This window comes from Musca domestica, unplaced genomic scaffold (genome assembly GCF_030504385.1).
Source record: "Musca domestica strain aabys unplaced genomic scaffold, Musca_domestica.polishedcontigs.V.1.1 43, whole genome shotgun sequence".
In the NCBI taxonomy this organism is placed as follows: Eukaryota; Metazoa; Arthropoda; class Insecta; order Diptera; family Muscidae; genus Musca; species Musca domestica.
The window spans coordinates 817,510-838,523 of NW_026712332.1; the positions used below are offsets into that span (position 1 = coordinate 817,510).

General features: G+C 35.8%; 1 protein-coding gene across 1 annotated transcript; it reads left to right on the forward strand.

The window, feature by feature from the left end:
• Window positions 1-6,375: 6,375 nt before the first annotated feature.
• LOC131804393 (protein 60A-like) lies at window positions 6,376-20,773 on the forward strand. The gene is made up of 5 exons (XM_059127233.1): window positions 6,376-8,221; window positions 12,880-13,061; window positions 16,985-17,424; window positions 17,489-17,653; window positions 20,324-20,773. Exons 1-5 carry the CDS (start codon window positions 7,869-7,871, stop codon window positions 20,582-20,584), a joined length of 1,401 nt encoding a protein of 466 aa, XP_058983216.1. The 5' UTR covers window positions 6,376-7,868; the 3' UTR covers window positions 20,585-20,773.
• Window positions 20,774-21,014: the final 241 nt, after the last annotated feature.

A 21,014-nucleotide genomic window follows, 5' to 3' on the forward strand; every position in this document is an offset into this window, starting at 1 on the left:
GCTGCGATGCCAGATGGGAATGTTATGGTAGCAGTGGTGCCAACTACATCGATTTCGTGTGAATGAGTGGCAACATTGAACAGAGTTGCACCAAGGTCGTTTTTAACTGCATGACTTTAAATTCATTAAGCAGCTTTACACCAAAAATTTTAAATCGTTTTGTTTCGCGAAATCTTATAAGTAATTTTAAGCGACAATCAGCGGATTTTTGTTTTTATTTGTTCGCGCACACTAATGCTTCCATTATTTTAAATGAATACGAAATTATAATCATAGCAATAAATATAAACGCAAATTATGGCACCAGGGACTGGATTCCAGTTCTATAAAAACCTTTACAAAGGAGAGTTACGTAAATTGAAACATTTAAGAAAGGCAATATTTTTAATTTTAAATTTTTATAAAACAAGTACTTTTTATGACTAGATATGTAAACAACATCTTTACCATTTCTGCATTTTGTTATTTCATTAGACACACGATGACACCGAAATTGTTTCACATTTCGTATTTGTAGTTTGTTGTGGGTACTACAGTCTGTGACAGGAAATTGACTATGCGGGTCCACGTCTTTGTGTAGCCCCCATATAACGATATCGGTTCGTTATTTTGATAAGTTTTGATTATTATTCATCGGAATTGTTTCAAATTTCGAATTTGCATTTCGTATCAAATATTATCAAATATAGTGATATTTAGTACTTTTCGTGCAATTGTTGTACACATTTTCAAAACCACATCTTTATCACAAAATCAACTACCAACAGAAACCACAATACAAAATTTCAGCTTCATCCGTTCACCATAAACCAAACTGTTTCAAATTTGGTACTACACTTAGTTCACACACTTAAGGTGAGAATACATAAAACGCTTTTCCGACTGGCTTAAGTCATCGGCTGGCTTCTTCGGATAAGAACAAATGAGCCTAGGGCCGAAATCGAATTAAGTCAACCTAAAACTTCTTTGACAAAGAAGCCAGCTGATGACATAAGCCAGTCAGAAATGCCTTTTATGTACTTTCACCTTTAGTGCACATTTCCAAAACGATCTTCCTGTGTCAAACTTACTTTCCAACCTTGACTCTCATACCAAGTTCTTACCTCTATCTGTTCATATAATACCAAATGGTACCATTTTAGAAGTTTAATACCATTTTAGAACTTTAATGTTCGATTTTAACAAAAGCCCTTTGGTACATCTATCCTGCACTCCATCAATTGCTCTCATTCTAAATTTCAAATGTCATTCTAGATCATTTCGTTTTATCAAATACAAAGTATTCAATTTTTAGTAAATTTTAGTACATTTCGTACCCCTTTTGTACGAATTTCCAAAAACGCAGCCTTATCACACGTGTACGCACAAAAAAAGTATTATCAAACAATTTCTAACGTATTGGTAGGGCTATTAAGGACAATTTTTTATACCCTCAACCTTGGAAAAGAAGGGTATATAAACTTTGTGATTTGGTTTGTAATGCCATGTTTACGTTAGAACTTTTTGTAGGGTTAACCTACTTTGAGAGGATTTATTTGAAGTAAAAGTAATGGATATGACAATTTAAATCCAAATCTAGTGGGTTAACCCTCATATATATAAACGTACTTTAATATCCCTAAATATTCATGATCAGCATAAAATTCTAAATCGATTTAATCATGGCAAAATTACATAAAATTTTTTTTCTTTTGCTGTCTTTATTCTGTCAAAACATGTACACATTTTGTGTATGTGTGTGTATTGTTTTAAATAATTTTGTGGAATAGCCCCAAAATTTCAATCTTGTTTCGCGGATTTTTCCCAAAAAAGAATTTTGTTAAAAAATGAAAAATAAACCAAATCAACGGTTGCATATTTAAAAGTCTATTTGACACTATAAGACTCTAGCACAGAGTTGCATTTTTCTACTTTCTTTGAAGTTGAGCAACCTTTCTTATTGAGCCATGGATTTAACGATGCCCATCTGTTTGTCTACCTGTCTGCACAAAAATTAGTTTTGTGTCTAGGATGGCTACTATTGAAACTGAGATATATCCGTCCACCTTTTCGTATAGGCCCCATATAACGTTACCATAATACGTTCTAGCTCCGGTGTCAGAATATTGAATAATAAGGTTCACGTTTTCCTATAGCGCAAATATAACTTACCCATCGATATTCTGTTTTTTTTTTTTTCATGGCAGAAGAATACAGGTGGATGCATCAACGCTTGGGAGCATTGATATGTCAAATTGAATTAACAAATGTTTTTTCAAATAAAAGTAGGATTTTTATATGTTTTCTTATACTAGTCGGAGGCTATTGTAATTCGCGTTTTCCAACAATTTTTTTTTCAAATTTAAATAAATTTTGTTCAATATTTTCAATTCCAAAATTGGTTTCACATTTCATTGTTCCAGCAGCTGCGTCGACGCGTCTACCTATATTATTCTACCATGGTATTTTTATAATCCTAGTCACATTTACACACGAAATAGTTTCAAATTTGGCATTGAAGAAGATATGGTATGTGACAATCCTTGAAGTATAAAATTGTCTATATCGATATTTTGGTATGGCCCCCAATAACGGGCTTACCCTCTTTATGTTTTTTTTGCAATGCATTATCAAAACGGACCACATTTGAAATCAGATTATTTTATATGAAATGTTTCTCTTTACCCAAATGGTGGAGGTTATTAAACGTACGGCCCGGCTGAACTTAATGGTTTTTAAATGTTTTGTTTTAAAGCACAACCTATGTGAATATTATAAATACATCTGTATTCTTACTATGTGTGTACACATATGTACTAAAAACCATCGACAATTTTATTTCCTTATTTGCCAACAATACTTCCTTTGGTTCCTACATTCTTACCTACGTACATCCATCCATATGTATTTCGAATGTGTGTCATAGGAGACACTGGCATCCCTCTGAGTTGTGTCACACTTGAAAATTTACCACAAATTTGATCAATAAATTGTAGTTAACATGCTTAAATCATGTGGGTTTGTTTTCTAAAAAATAAACATTGGAAAATCCTAAGTTACTATAAGGCGCCAGTTAGACAATGGGAAACCAACTCTATGGGCACAGTATATGTAATATGCATTTTAGCCGAACAAAACACACAGTTTGTATAAAATGTCATTTGCTGTGAAAAATCCTTTAACGCCTGCCATTTCGATTGACAAGGAAGTAAATACATAAACAAAAACACACACACCAACACTACCAAAGGAAAATGAGACAAGATTACACAAGGCCTTAATTTTTAAAATGATCTATCTAATTATAAAGCAGTTTAGAAAAAATATTCAAAATGTTTATTTATAACAGCCTGTTTTTGGAAATTTGCCAAAAAAAGATGGGTGGATGCATGGTACAACAAAAAGGTAAGGTAGAGCTACCAGCTGATTACAATTTTTTTTCTAAGTGTGCCCGACTTCTACCAATTTTTGTGTATGTATTTATTGTTTTGAAAAAGAAAAACAAAATATTTTCAAAATCAATGATTGGAAGAAATATTTATGAGTTCGGATCATAGTTCCGAAAGAAAATCCACGCATTTAACTAATTTTCGCGCCATTTAACTCATACTACAAATGAGGAAAAATACAAAATAAACTGAAAACAAATTGTTGCATATTATTTTGAATAATTCTGACAGGAAGTGGACATAGACTCAGTGCTGTATATCTATAGTTTTACGAAACTGTTTTACCTGTTGTACTATGGGTGGATGAGCTTTGTTTTGAACAGAAATTGGCCCTTTGAATCATGTAAAAATTGTATGTGTATGATAGGGAATTAACATATGAACTATTTTAACACATCAAGACTTTGCTGGCGCACCTTGCTCGTTCATATTCTTCAAATGTTTTCTCGACGTTTTTCAATTTTATTTCACATTTTTTTTTAATAAATTTTGAATTTAACATTTCAAAAAAAATGGTTATGGAACACTGACATATCAAAGTTTTTCGAGAGTAGACGAGAGCTTCCAAAATATTGTATTGTGTCTAGGACGGTTGGTATTGAAAATGATATATATCGGTCCACGTTTTGGTATATATATACATTGTATGTATAGGTCCACGTTTTGGCATATCTCCCATATAACGGTATCTCCCGATATTCGATACTTTGATGGTTTTTGCCACATTTTCTCACAGATTTGTCTACAAATTGGTATTTATTGGTCATAATAGATCCTAGCTCCGGTGGCGAAACATTTCATATTTTTATGATATTAGCGATATTATTCACCGGAATTGATTCAAATCTCGTACTTGAAAATCTTAATGGGTACTACAGCTTTATTACGGGTTTCATTTGAGTGGTATTTTTCAGAATTTTTTGAAAATTTTCAAGTCTCTTCCAAATGGTGGAGGGTATTGCTGTTTTACTTGTTCTGGTTGATCTCAGAATTTGGATGAAGCGCGTCCTTTTGAAAGTGTACATCCACCACACTTTTGGAACCTTTCTGATTAAGAACCCTCGGATTCCGAGCATTTAAGGTGTACAGTGTCTTTGGCGACATTCCAGATAAAAATATTTTGGTCGAAAATTTTAACCCTGAAGTAAGTCAACATATGGATCTTTCTGGTCCTTTTTATACCCTACACCACATAGTGGTAAGGATCCGTCCATCCGTCTATGTATTTTTTTGAGATGAAATTTTCTAATCAATATTTGTTAGGCCCAAGGACGAACCCTTTTGAAATTGGTGAGAATCGGTTCAAATTTAAATATAGCTCTCATATATATCTTCAACCGATTTCTGGTTGATTGTGAACAAAATAGACAATATCAGTCACATCCGACCGAATTCAGTCTAGAAGCAAGTACATCAAATTTGGTTAAAATCGGTTCAGATATAACTATTGCTCCCATATACAGGGTGAGATAAAAAAAACTGCAACCAAGTCAAACGCCATAATTTCTACATTTGTTTTACATTTTATTGAATGAAAGCGAAAAATGTCGGAAATAGCATCAAATTTTAGAATAAGTTCAGATTTGTTCGAATTGGTCACCTTTGGCACGAATTATGGTCTTCAAACGGCCAACAAAACCACCACATGCTGCCCGAATCTTGCTCTGCGGTATTTTGGCCCAATCCCGGCGAAGCGCTTGCTTGAGTTGATCGACAATTTGGTATTTTTTAGTGCGAACCTTGCTTTCCAAAATACTCCAGACACAATAGTCCAACGGATTGATATCCGCAGATTTTGGTGGCCATTATCCGCTGGAAATGAAGCGAGGAACCTCATTTTGTAACCATTCTTGGATGGCGCGTGCTGAGTCATGTTTGAATGTAAACGCTCTGTAGCCAAAATGTCTATTTTCTTTCTGTTGCGGTGTAAGTTCTTGCACTTTTTGGAATTTCAATGGCTTTACCCCGAGCTCATTTCTCGATATTTGCCGAATGGAATATTGCGATATGTACAGCTCACGAGCTATTTTTCGGTCACTGCGACGCGGGTTTCGATCAAGTCGCTTTTTTATTCTCCGAACCATTTCTGTTGATGTTGCTGTTTAGAAATCACAGCAGTCTGAATTTGGTTGCAGTTTTTTCATCTCACCCTGTACTTCAAATTTGGTGAAAATCGGTTCAGATATAGCTTTAGCTCCCATATATAGATTTCATCCGATTTGGTGTTTAAGCCCCTCACATTCGCAATATGCATTTGACAACAATGATATTTGGTACCAGATATCTTATAGATCTCCGAAATACATTTGCCAAATTTTATCGAGATCGTCTAAGATTTGGACATAGCTCCAATCCGATTTTAGGTTTATTGTAGTGAATTTTGGGTCGTATGTTTCCATAAGGAGGTAGAACAGCTTCGTAAAGCTGCAGAAATACAGCCCTGTAGGGTCGCCCAACTTTTGACTTTTCATTACTGGTTTTCTCTCTGAGTTTGTTATAAAGAACGTCCCGCCTTAATATTGTTACAAATTCTTAGGCGGAAAATCCATCCGAACAAAAAAATGCGAAACCATAATGAAAACAAAAACAAGAAAAAGATAGTAAATTTAAACAAGTGAAAACAAAAACAACAAATCTACACACAAATGGAATGATCAGACCAAACAATGACCACTGTGTGCTGTGTTGGGCCCTCGGCGTTTGTGTTTTCTGAGAAAGAGTTTATTTTTTGTATCTGTATCTGAGAGATAGAAAACATACACATATTGGTTTTGAAGAGACAAGTTCGGTTGTGGCTGGGTTTGGCTGCGAGCATGAGTTCCAGATACTTTACAACTGGATAAACTGATCGATGGATAGATGAATTGCTTGAATGGCTGGTTGGTTGGCTGGCTGGCTGACTGATGGTTGTTCGTTATAGAGTTGAGAATTGTTTTGTGGTTACTCTCCTCAGTTTATTACTGGACCTTTGTGAGAGATGCACGTTTACCATGCATTTAGCGGATAAAATATTAAACGTTCGGTGCTTCTTCAATCGATAATCGCATAAAGCAAAAAAAATATAGTTATTGTAATTTAAAACGCAGAAAAATAAATATATTCTCTATCAAGTGCGGAAAAAGTTTTCGGAAGAAATGCTAAAGAAAAAATAAGAAAAATCTCAGAAAATATTCGGCATATGTACCTACATCAGTGCGAAAAAAATATAAAACCAGTTTGTTCTCGAAGTTATTGAAAACAAAAAAAAAAAAAAAAACAAAAAGAGTCGAGAAGAAAAAAGTCGCTTAAAAAACTAAAACGCAAACAAGTAAAGCTCTTCTTGTTTCAAATATTCTGCATGCCTTGGTTTGGAGAGGCTGCAATTGTGTCTTTTGTTTTTTTGAAGAATGACGATCGACTAAAGAGCATAGCAGTTGGAAAAAGAGCCATAGAAAGAGAAAAGATACCAACTTTTATTTATTAACGAAAAAAATCTTAAAGCATTTCATTTAATTGAAGAAATAAATTAAGCTGATCAAACCTAATTAAACACGCGCACTTACACGTTGTATCTGTCGATTTTGACTAGTCCAGTCCGTCCCGCAACCCCCATTTGCGGAGAGGCAATGCTGAATGAATATTCGAGACAATAAAAATTGTTTACAAAACGCTGTAAACAGAAGTAAATTAAATTGAATTAAATTCTGTAATATTGGCAAGCCACGCGCACGAACACAACTTACCGACCCTGCCAGCCATAGGTACCTATAGGAAATTCGAAATTTGGATAATTTTTTTATTCAAATTCATCAGTCGGCGACGGCGGCCTTGACGTTTCTTAGAACAACCCATCACAACTAGATTTTGGGGCTTGCCGCCTGCATCAACTATCTATCAATCCAGCCACAGGGGCAGAATTTCTTCCCTACCCTGCAGTGGTATTTGGCTTAGCGTGAAACGTGTGAAGAATTTATGAAGAGTTCGTAATTGAAAGGCCATAAATACTGTGCGATTTCTAAACAAATACCGACAGACGGACAACATAACAACAAATAAAATACTCACCCACAAATAGATACGTGCAAAAATCGAAAAGAAAAGGAAAGAACAATCATCGGCAGCAGCAACAACACAAACGCATTCAAATGTAAACATTCAATCCCATAGAACCGGATAATCCAGCCGCAGATACAAAATTCAAAAGCAGCTACTTAAGTGTTGGCGCCTTGCTTCGCTCTCCTCCCATATCATTGGCGCCTCTTCCTCACCCCCACAACAGCAACGATATCCATATCTGTACAATACGAACCCTACAATTTATTTAATTAAGAAAAGAATTCAGGAGCAAAAAGACAACAAAATATCAGCTATTTTCCAAAAACTAAAGAGAGTGATATCGGAGTAAACCTTGAATTTAATGCCTAGCTCCCCAGGAAAATAGAAACCCAAACAATTGCAAAAATGTTGTATTACAATAAACTTGCCAATTTTATAAACAGTTTCTGGCCTTTACGTCGAAAATATACCGCCATAGTATCTTCATCAAAACCACCCATATGCCTTTCAACACTCCTTGTGGCATTTGCGATGACAGTACTACTTGATTGCATTGCCATGAATCCTTCGGAGACATCTTCCTCCAGTATTATGGTGAGTGCCACTCAATCCGGCATCTATGTCGACAATGGTCGCGGTCAAACCGAAATTCATCACGTTCTCGACGAAGACGAGAGAATGGCAGCAGCCTATGATATTCTTGAATTTTTGGGTTTACCCGAACGCCCAAAGAGGAAACATGGTCATTTATCCTTGAGGTAAGTAGAAGACTTGGAGCTTTTGCCATTATTTTAAAACAGTTTTTAAAATAATTGTTCTTTATACCCTCCACCATAGTATGGAGGGTATATTAAGTTTGTCATTCCGTTTGTAACACCTCGAATTATACATTTGGGGTCTAACCCCACAAAGTATTTATATTTTTGATCAGCATAAAATTCTATGTCGATTTAGCGATGTCCGTCCGTCTGTGGAAATCACTCTAGCTTCCGAACGAAATGAAGTAGGTTGATGGAATTTTAATCAAATGTGTATTATGTCTGCAGGACTTTTAGTATTGAAAATTTAAGATTTTTTGGCCATAAGAGTCCTTTATCAATGCATTAAGGAGGAAATATTTGGTACTAAAAAATACCAAAGTCTCGATCACCTCAAGCAAGCGCTTCGCCGGAAATGGGCCAAAATACCGCAGAGCAACATTCGGGTAGCGTGTGACAGTTTCATTGGCCGTTTGAAGGCCATAATTCGTGCCAAAGGTGACCAATTCGACCAAATCTAAACTTATTCTAAAATTTGATGTTATTTCCGACATTTTTGCTTTCATTCAATAAAATTTAAAAACAAATGTAAAGAAGTGAAAAAGCTGTAAGTTCGACCGGGCCGAACTTTGAATACCCTCCACCATTTGGAACGAATTCGGCAATTCTCAAAAACAATAAAATCCGTTTAAAATTCTGTTAAAATCTTAAAAATAGCGAATGTAGCTGTTATAATAGGGTCTATACGACGACATGGACCTGCATAGGTAACATCTGTCATAAGTCATTACAATATTCAAATGCGAAACTTAAAAAAAATCGGTGAATAATGTAGATAAAATCATCAAAATACCGAATATCGGAAGGTACCGTTACATGGGGGCAATACGAAGACGTGGACCTACACAGACAATTTTATGTCTTAGGCTGTAGTATCCATTACGAACTTGAAATACCAAATTTGAAACAATTCCAGTGAATAAATTCGCTAAAATCATCATAATACCGAATATCGGGAGTTACCGTTATATGGGGGCTATACGACGACGTGGACCTGCAGAGACAATTTTCTGTCTTAGGCTGTAGTATCCATAACGAACTTGAAATGCTAAATTTGAAACAATTCCGGTAAATAATGTCTCTAAAATCATTAAAATACCGATTATCGGGAGGTATCGTTATATGGGGACTATACGAAGACGTGGACCTGCACAGACAATTTTCTGTCTTAGGCTGTAGTATCCATAACGAACTTCAAATACCAAATTGGAAACAATTCCGGTGAATAATGTCGCTAAAATCAACAAAGAACCGAACATCCGGAGGTACCGTTATATGGGGGCTATACCAAACGTGGACCTACATGGCCCATTTTCAATACCAAAAGTCCTACAGACATAACAGACATTTGAATAAAATATTATCCACCTACTTCAATTCGTTCGGAAGCTAGAGTGATTTCCACAGACGGACGGACATTGCTAAAAGGACATAGAATTATATGCTGATCAAGAATAATATACTTTTTGGGGTCTAAAATGTATATTTCGAGGTGTTACAAACGGAAAGGCAATTATAATATACCCTCCATACTATGGCGGAGGGTATAAAATATGTCGTTTAACTTTGTAGCAGTTCTTTTTTATCTCACCCTGTATAACCCAATATCGTATCCCAGGAACATGTCACCAAATTTTTGATGACCTTCTGCATTTTTGCAAAATACCGCTAAAGAGTAATACTATACAACAAGCACATTGCAAAATTACAACATTTTAAATATATTAAATAACAACAAAAACTCATTCGTTTGCAAAATGTTTAAATAAAACAAGCATCATATTTTTTTTGATTCGTAGACAAAATGGAGCCACAATACAAGTGAATTTCTATTTCTATAACCTGAAATAATGTTAATTAGTCAATAATGAAAGAACACAAAAAAGAAAAAAAAAAAAAAAAGTGTAGCTATAAATAAATATTTGCATACACGTAGCATAAATTAACATTTCTTGAATATATTTTTGTAGATAAAACTGATATTGTATGCGGCCTTAGTTTAGTTTGTATGTCAACTGGATTTTTTTAAGAGATATCTATGAAATATTTCCGAGGGCTGAACAATAAGCGTTTATTCTGTTTGGCATTCTTGGGCAAATCTTTACGAATTTTTCGGTCAAGAAGATGCCAAAGGATATTTGCTATATTTGTTCGAAGACTCAGAAGTATAAAGCAAAGCAAAGACATAAAACTATAAAAACCGGACCATATAAGGTCGGCCAGTTAGCCCATCTGGCAACCAAGTTTGCCGTTAAAAGACATATTGTCAGAGTCAAATAACAATAGTGCCAAAACAACTAAGTTTTTTTATACCCTCCACCATAGTATGGAGGGTATATTAAGTTTGTCATTCCGTTTGTAATACCTCGAAATATACATTTTAGACTCCACAAAGTACATATATTCTTGATCAGCATAAAATTCTATGTCGATTTATCGATATCCGTCCGTCTACCGTCTGTGGAAATCACTCTAGCTTCCGAACGAATTGAAGTAGATTGATAAAATTTTACTCAAATGTATGTTATGTCTGCAGGACTTTTGGTATTGAAAATGGACTATTTAGGTCCATGTTTTGGTATAACCCCCATATAACGGTACCCCCCGATATTCGGTATTTTTTACCGGAATTGTTTCAAATTTCACATTTGAAGTTCATAATGGCAGAAAAATTTTTGTGCAGGTCCACGTCATCGTATAGCCCCATATAACGGTCCCGATATTCGGTGTTTTGATGATTTTAGCTCCATTATTCACCGATTTTTCTTTTTTGTTAAGTTTCGCATTTGAATATGACAAAAGTTACCTATGCAGGTCCATGTCGTCGTGTAGGCCCTAATGTAACAAGTACATTCGGTATTTTTAAGATTTTAACAGAATTGTTAACGGATTTTATTGTTTTTGAGAATTGCCAAATTCGTTCCAAATGGTGGATGGTATTTAAAGTTCCCACCGGCCGAACTTACAGCCATTTTACTGTTTTTTTTATAAAATTGTTATCAAAAGTAGTCTTCTTGGCCGACCTTAATGATTCGATCAGGTAATAGATGACATGAGAAAAATGCACTAGAAACAAAACAGAAATATAATATTCCGAAATCGTTAAAAAATGACGGAAAATTGTAAAAAATGTCCTATCTTTAAAAACAAGATAGGAGATAATATGATGACATTATCATCTCCAACAGAACTAACATTTTCCTTTTTATACCCTCAGCCATATGGCTAGAGAGGGTATATATCATTTGATACGTTCATAACGTGTCTAGTCGATATAAGTCGCACGATAATTCTCGAAGGGAGTATCCGATTCGGCCCAAACTTGGTACATCGTAATATTTTTGTCAAACTTAGATCGAGTTCGGAGATGGACAATCGGTCCACTCCTTCTGGTACGTCCTCCACAAAAGGTCGAAATTTTCAAAAAATATATTTTCTGCACAGAAAGAGAAACAATAATCCGATTTTGCTCCAACTTTGCAAATCCTAATATTTGCATCAGTGCTAGATCAGGTGTGAAAATTGACAATATCGATCCACTCCAACAAGTGCTTCCCCCACAAAGGGTCACAATTTTGAATAATTATAACTCTTATAAAATGTGATGTAAAAATCCGATTGTCTTAAATTTTCACTCATTTCAATATTTTTATCTACTCAAGATCTGGTGTGAAGATGAAGTATATCGATTCACTCTTTCTGGTACCTCCCCCACAAATATTCACGGAGTTCAGAAAACACGAAATTAACATCCGATTCCACTCTGACTATATATTCAAAATTTTGAATAACCAAAACTATCATAAAATAGATAAGCATCCCGTTTTCTTCAGATCATCCAATATTTTTATTAACCAACGGTCTGTTGTAAAGATGGGATATATCGGTCTACTCCTTCTAGCACCTTATAAGGTGGGGTAATGGAATACTTCGGTTGATTATATGTGGCACCTCGCGCAATCTTTTAACATTTTCTAAAAATTAACACATACCTCACACGAAGTAAGCAGTCGATATAGTCCAAACCTGTCGCGTCACAATATTTATATCATATTTATTTAGGTCCGATACGAAATGGACAATATTGGCACATTCCTTCGGAACCTACTCCATAGAGGGCCAACAATTTGAGTAATCATAACAGAAGTAAAAATATATTTAAATAATCGAACATTGGCTGATGGTATACATCTGTCGGCAAAACCGACTGATATTTTCTAACTTGTTCGCTTAAATGTACAAGGAAATGCTCTGGCATATACCTGTATGTCTTTGCCTCTGTTCCCCATAGTTTATAACAATTTATAAATAAATCGAACGACAGATGTTTCCCGGCTTATATGTGAAGGAAGAGCAACCTGCCCAAGGCTCGAAATGTAATTCGAAAATGGCAAAAATGCATGAACAAGGTTTTAAATTTGGACATCGTCCGCAATATTACTCGAATTTAGTCGCCCCAGAACATTTCCAAACAATTTTTTGAAAGAGAATAATATAAGCAAATAGTCTCAACATTTATCAGCTGCCAATTAACAAATGATAATCTCTTACATTGGTTTTTAAATCAGAAAATAATTTTGCTCTGTTTTAATTTCTAGGAAATCTGCACCCCAGTTTCTTTTGGATGTCTATCATCGTCTCAAGGAAGAGGAAAACGACGATGAACCACCGGCATCTGTTCGTTCAAAACGTGATCTTCAAGAACAGGAAAACTTCATAACAGATCTCGATAAGAGAGCAATCGAAGAAAGTGACATTATAATGACATTTCTCAATAAAAGTAAGTATGGCCATAGAATTAAATTAAAATACCCAAGATAGACAGTACAAACAGAGGAATGGCCGGATAGTGTCTATTAGTACGTAGACTGAAGAAGAGAGTCAACTAAAATTATTAAGCCGGGCAAAATGGCTCTCTTTCTCTCTCTCTCAGTAACTTCTTACTGTGAAAATGTTACTGGGACAGTAAACGAACAAACCTTTTATACCACCAATTGTTTTTTTTAGACAAATTAAAAAGTCGGTTTTGCCAACAGATGTATTTATAAATGTTATTCTGTTATGATTATAAAAATTGTTGACCCTCTATAGAGTATTTTCCGAAGGAATAGGCCAATATTGTCCAAATGCGACGATTCGACTATATTGCTTACTTCCTTAAATTTATATGAGATATATGTGATAATTTTTAGTAAAATCGCTGACTTGACAGAATTGGAAATGGTTTGTGGTGGGTGAGGCACCAGAAGGAGTTAGCAGATATATATCATGTGTGAAATTTGAAGAGAGTTTCATACTTATTTCGATTTCTTTGAGCGTTTTGTTTTTCAAAATATTGAACCCTATATGGAGGACGTACCTGAAGAAATGGTGCGATCTTTACCATCTTTATAACAGATCTTGTGTTGATGGAAATATTGCGATGTACCAAGTCTGAATAGAATCAGATATCAATTTCGCGTTTTATTCACTTCATGGATATTCAAAATTTTGACCCTTTATGTGAGAGGTACTACATGGAGTGGACTGATACGTTCCATCTTTACACCACACCTTGGGTTAATAAAAATATTGTGATGTGTGAAATTTAAAGAGAACTGGATGCTTATTTCGGATTTTATAACATATCTTTTGTTGATGGGAATATTGAGATTTGTCAAGTCTGAGTGGAATCAGATGTTAATTTATCGTTATATGACCTTCACGGATATTCAAAATTTTGACACTTTGTTGCTGAGGTACCAGAAGGAGTGGATCGATATATCTCATCCTTACACCAGACCTTGTGTTAATAAAAATTTTGTGATGTGGGTAATTTGAAGACAATCTGCCTCTTACATCAGATTTTATAAGAGTTATAAGGTTCAAAATTTTGAACCTTATGGGGGATGTACTTGATGGAGTGTACTGATATTGTCCATCTTCGTACTTGACCTTGCACTGATGCAAATATTAGAATTTGCAAAGTTGGTGCAAAATCGGATTAACCTTTCTCCTTCTGTGCAATAAAATATATAGTAATTTTTTAAATTTCGACCTCGGAGGAGGTACCAGAAGTAGTGCACCGATATTGCCCATCTCCGAACTCGGTCTAAGTTTGATAATAATATTACAATGTACCAAGTTTGGCCCAAATTGGAAACTCCCTTCGTGAATTATCGTGCGCATCAGCCAGACAGACGGACGGACGGACGGATCTTATACCGTTATTTCGATGAGGCACGTTTTGGCAGTATCAAATAATATATACTCTTTCTAGGCAATTAGCTGAGGGTATAAAGATATATTCTTAGGTCATTTTTATGGAGGAAATCCATTATCACGTGGAATGCCAAATGGCGCCCAACGTGAATAATGGTTGTGATTATTCAGAATGTTGACCCATTGTGGGGGAGTTACACAATGAAGTGTGTCAATGTTGTCCATTTTTGCACCTGGTATAGCAGTGATTCTTTCTTGCTCTATGAGGTAAAATATTTTCAGTGAACATTTTCACCTTTGGTGGGGGAGGTACCAAAAGGAGTGGACCGATGTTGCCAGTCTCCGAACTCGATCTACGTTTGGTAAAAATATTAAAATGTTTGCATCAAAGGCAGCCGGCTTGACAGACCTAGGGTGTAAAACCGTTATGTGGATGAGGCACGTTTTGGCCGTATCAAATGATTTATACCCTTTCTAGCCATATGGCTGAGGGTATAATAATTTGAAAATGATTTTACTGAACGTGTTAGAGAAAAATCTCATTTCAACTTATTCAGTCATTTTTATTGGGGAAGTTATTGTACATACCTAAGGTCTGAGTGGTTACCCTAAAATCTATAACATAAAAGTTCTGCAAAAGAGAGCGATTCCAGGGAGAAATCTTGATAGTTCTTTTATTGAGAGTTTGCCTACTTTTGCTGGACAGATTTCTGGTTGCGATTACTTGCAACTCTTCTTCTTCCATTTTGAGTTTTTGAGTATCCTGTTATATACACTTTTATATTGCAATTCGGAAGCATAATAAGAAAGGTTCAATAAGAAAGGTTGATCAACTTCAAAGAATCTAGAATAGTGCAATTCTGTAACGGAGTGTTATAGTGTCAAATAGACTTTTAAATATGCAACAGTTGGTTTTGTTTATTTTTGAGTTTTTTACATAATTATTATATTGGGGAAACCAATACAGATTCATGCCCCGGGCAATTTTTAGTGTTTCAAAAAACCCGATCCTATTTTCGGCCAGAGGTTTTAATCTGTGAGTTAAAACCCTAAATAAAATAGCACATATATTAAAAATGATACATCTACATCTAAGCATAGTCCTATACTTATAATTATATGAAAGAATGTGTTGTTCTTTCTAAAATCTCAAATTAACAACATATGAGGAATTTGCAAGAGGCTTTATCTTTTTTTTTTTTGAGTTTTGGGCCTCTGAATTGATAGTATTTTCAAAATGGAAATTTAATATGCGTCTTTCAAACTTTGCACAGGCTTTTATATTATTCTTAGGATGATTGACGTTACAAAAGGTATATATTTGTTCTCACATAATATTATCTCCTAATATTGGTCGACCAAATGTGTTCTAATTTAGCTGATTTGAGCTGTTTTAAAGGGCTCAAAAGCATTTTCGAGATTATAAATCATTTGTCAAAAAAACTACAACAAAAGTCCACTTTATAATTTATTTTCTATTCCTCTGTACCTTTTTATATTCGTTATAACATCGTATTTAATTAAATTTTCAAACCTCAATTATCAGTATTATAAAGGTCTTAGTAATATTTTCCAAGTAAATTTCAAAAGTAATTTTGAATTCGTAACTTCTGGAAGACCATGTTGTAAGGTATTTAGTTTTTACCGATAAAACCGAATATCTTCATTATTTAGCAAATATAAAGATTTTAGATAAATCGGAATAGAGGGCGTAAAAGTAGGCGTGGGTAATATTTTTTTTTATTTTTTTATGCAAATCGGTTTAATTATGCAAATCGGTCCAGCCGTTGTCAACTGATTCCATTACAAACAAACAACAATTGATTTGTATATATACAGATTCCATTTTGTTAAATGGTAAAATACAGCACAGGATAATATTGAAAACGATACAGACACACACATCATACCCTAATTACAACTTATTTCTGCTAATGACTTAATTAAAAACACTAAAAATAATCGTCATCATCATAATCAGACCAGAAGATACTAAATGGAGAGCAGATTTGATTGTAAGGCATCAGGTAAAAATATCTGACTGGCAAGAGTAGATGAGATGCGAGCGTATTAGGCCTGTGATGTCCGAGCAAAAAAAAAAAAAAAAAACAAAACTTAAGTGCACTGGCGCCTTACTTGCTGGGCCAATGAAATTTGTTGTTTTCTACCTGAGTATGTCGTCTGCCAATGATGTTTCCATGAACCAGACATAAACGGAATGTCGGAAGATTCAATTTTTAAACACAGCTTGAACCAGTTTCATTTGCTTTGCCTCTTCGCATACAAAAAAAAAATTGTCCGACAAAGAGTCTGATTTCGGGTTTTATTGTGAGACCGACCGCCTACTCGATTGATTTTTTTTGTGGACAGAAAACCAAACGTTGTGCATTCCTTTCATTTCAAGCAATGAAGCCTTTTGTTCTTAACCTGCCAGGCTATTATCATTCGTTGGTATTTCTTATGAACTAATTTTTTGTGATCCTTTGCTGTTCTTTTTACTAGACCACCATGTCGAAGAGGTGCGCCATGAACATGGACGTCGTTTGTGGTTTGATGTTTCCGATGTGGCCGAAGATAATTATTTGATGATGGCCGAACTGCGCATCTATCAGAATCCTGCGCAGGGCAAATGGGCAACAAGTGGCCGAGAATTCACCATCAATGTGTATTCCATAGTCAAGACAAATGGCCACGATGTACAATTACAAATTTTATCCTCCGTTAATACCACAGCCGATTATCAAGGGTGGTTGGAATTGAATGTCACAGAAGGTTTGAGTTCGTGGCTACATCAACCCAAGGAAAATAAAGGATTATATGTTGGAGCACATCCCACAAATAAACCGGAAAGAGAAATTAAGCTAGACGACATTGGCTTGGTACATCCCAAGGGTGATGATGAACATCAACCGTTTATGGTTGGATTCTTCCGTGGACCTGAGGTGAGTGTTTCTTTTTTTATACAAAACGTAAAAAGTTTTATGGATAATTATGATTCTATTGTAGCTGATAAAACAAGTCAAACATCATAGCCGCAGGAAACGTGATACCCATACACGTCGCAGAAAGAAGTCCGACATTGGTAATCCGCTGATGGATGGTCCCGGTGAGGGTTCGCGCAGTTGTCAAATGCAAACACTGTACATTGCCTTTAAGGACCTCGGATGGCGGGTAAGTAGATTAGGAATATTAATTTGAAAAATCACCCTCTCCAATTTGGACGACTCTCCTATTAGCAGTTGGAAGGTATCTGAAAAGAGGTCCTTCGCAGACCAGAAGATTATATTCTTAAAGCAGGCTTGGGCCAAATTCAAATGAATTGTCAGAGTTGAAACATCACCCAAGAGGTCTGAAATCTACCAACGATGTCTGGGGAGCGGTGAATGTTGTCACAAGTAGCCTTCGTTCAAGCTATGAAAGATCTTGTCCATCATCTAACCTGGGAGAAATTCCCATCCGGTTTGGTGGACTAGCGACCTTGCTATTCATCGGAACAGCAAGGAGGTCTTATAACAGGTCCAGTAATACTTAAACTTAAGGTGATTATACATAAAGCGCCTTTTTGACTGGCTTAAGTCATCGGTTGGTTTCTTCGTAGATGAACAAAGGAGTTTTAGGTTGACCTTTGGTCGATTTTGGGTCTATGCTTCTTTGTTCTTTTCCGAAAAAGCCAGCCGATGACTTAAGCCAGTCAGAAAAAAGCGTTTTATGTATTCTCACCTTTAGTCCTAATTAGAACGCCTATAAGGTAGACTTCAATAAATGCAAAACTAAGTTACAGAAGGCTGAACATAGATCTTGGATCAGTTTTTGCGAATCTATAAAGGGATTGTATAATTCTGTCAAATTTCGCAAAAGGCATTATAAAGCGACATGAAGGCACCCACTTTCCTGGTTGTAGGATGCAGGTGGTAGTGACCAAAAACCAACAACCTCTCTACATTCTACAGCGGAAGATGAGAGGCCCATAGAAAGGAAAAAAAGCTAACCCAAGATTATATGGGTGTTTAACAGCTGTCAACCCTTAGAATTTCCAAATCATGATGGCATTATACGGGCAATGTTGCAGCATGCATCAGAGTTGGTGTTGGCTATCTTGCAGAAGATTTTTTAGTGCCAACCTTGCTTTCCAAAATACTCCAGACACAATAGTCCAACGGATTGGAATCCGGAGATTTTGGTGACCATTGTGCGCTGGAAATTAAGCGTGGAACCTCATTTTGTAACCATTCTTGGGTGGCGCGTGCTGAGTGTGATGATGCTGAGTCCTGTTGGAATGTCCAAGTTCTGCGGCCAAAATATTTGCAAGCCCAAGGGTTTAATACGCCCTCCAGAATATTTTCACGATAATATTCGGCATTTATTCTAATGCCACGGTAGATTAATACGAGCGGAGAGCGAGCATCTGCTGCTATGGCGGCTCACACCATCACCATGGACGGCGCTTGAGTTCTGGTGACCAACCGAAGGTGCACATTTTTAGCTGACCTCTTTGGCAAGTAAACACGATCATTTTGTTTGTTTACAAACTGCTGGACAACGAATGTTTTCTCATCGGAGCGGAGAAAACCAAATTCGGCAGTTCACCACTTTTGGTCAAACGAAGCAACTCTTTAGCTCCTTTGAGTCTATTTTCTTTCTGTTGCGGTGTAAGTTCTTGCACTTTTTGGAATATCAATGGCTTTCCCCGAGCTCATTTTTCAATATTTGCCGAATGGAATATTGCGATACGTTCAGCTCACGAGCCATTTTTCGATCAAATCGCTTCTTTACTTTTCGAACCATTTCTGCTGATGTTGGTGTTTTTTTCCGTCATTCTTCTTGACGTCGGGCTACGCTACCAGTTTCACGGAAACGAGCAATGGTGCGAGACACAAAAGATTTATTCACATTTAAATGCTGGTGTGCTCTAACGATAGCCACTTGTGGTTTTCCAGCCAAATATCAAGAAATCACACTATCACGCTTGAATTCTATCACGAATAGCTTTTTTCTGGAAAATTCTCACTAAAATGCTTTTATTCCCTTGTATCGTCACTGGACGATAATTTTAACAGCTGTCGGACGAGTGGCTTAGAAATGCCAGCAGTCTGAATTTGGTTGCAGTTTTTTCATCTCACCCTGTATTTGAACAAATGTTTTGATGTTTGTGTTCCCTCTACACATGCACTTTTGCCTGTTCTATTATTGGTCATCCCTGGTGTTAATTTTTGTTGTGGCACCATGTTGATGATGATACCAATTGCAATGCTTCCGATGATATGAAGGGGTAACATTTAAAGAGTTCACACTACTTGCGACAAAAGTTCTATGGGTTTGATCTAACTTTTCGGCATTTATCGGCTTTATTATTATCGTGACTTTGGTGAGGAACTCGACGATCTAGCGGTCAAGGAAACCCATTCCCCTTTGTTAGGATCAGCTACCGTTTTGCCATTAAACGTGTTTGAGGTGTTTTTTTCCAAAATTCCAGAGCGATATAACCGTTTACTCATATCTGTTCTAATTCTGTCCAGGCATATTTCCCAATGTCTGGAAGTTTTCATATCGTTGTTCAGAAAAGGTTCACAATGACGTTTTCTCATGCATTTTCAATAGCTAAGATATTGAAATAATTGAAAGCGCTTAAGGTCAAAGCTTAAATCGTAAATAGGTCGTACGTTGGACAGACCTTGTTCGATTGTTTTCACAACTTTGTGTAGGGCTGTATTTGTGGAGCGTCTGTGGTGTCATGCTGTTAATCATAGATTCGAGTTCTAATAATTTTAAAACATTTTTTTATCAAAGTTCACCTAAAAAAATTATATACAAAAGATTTAAATACTATTTATTTGATTACAGGACTGGATCATTGCTCCGGACGGTTATGGCGCCTATTATTGCAGCGGTGAATGCAATTTCCCGCTCAACGCCCACATGAATGCCACTAATCATGCCATTGTTCAAACCCTGGTACACCTGTTGGAACGTAGCAAAGTGCCCAAACCCTGTTGTGCTCCAACACGACTTGGTGCGCTGCCAGTACTCTATCATTTGGACGAACAACATGTCAATTTGAAAAAATACAAAAATATGATTGTCAAGAGCTGCGGCTGCCATTAAATGAAAGAATGAATTTGCCACCGAAAAAAACTACTTTACTGAGATTAAATTTAAGCCATAATTTTTATGTAAAATTCTTTAGTGATCTTTTAATGTTTAATTTTACTTAAAAGAAGTATTTGTCGAATATTTTGTATGATTGTATTAAATGGATAAATTAAAAAGAAATCATATAATTTTAAAGTTAAACGTGAGGTTCGGGGACAGCCTTTTTCACATTTTGGGTAAGTTAGAGGATGGTCTTACAGAAAAATGTGGCAATATTACATACCATATATATTGGTACAGTTTTTAATTAAGTGAATCGTTTTAATTGTTCATTTGTTGGTCTGTTCCAGAACTGCAAGAATGTAAAGGTTTTTCCTTTATGATATCCAAATAAAATGCAAAACTAGTAGATTCTTGCTGGTACTGGAACAGGGCATGTATT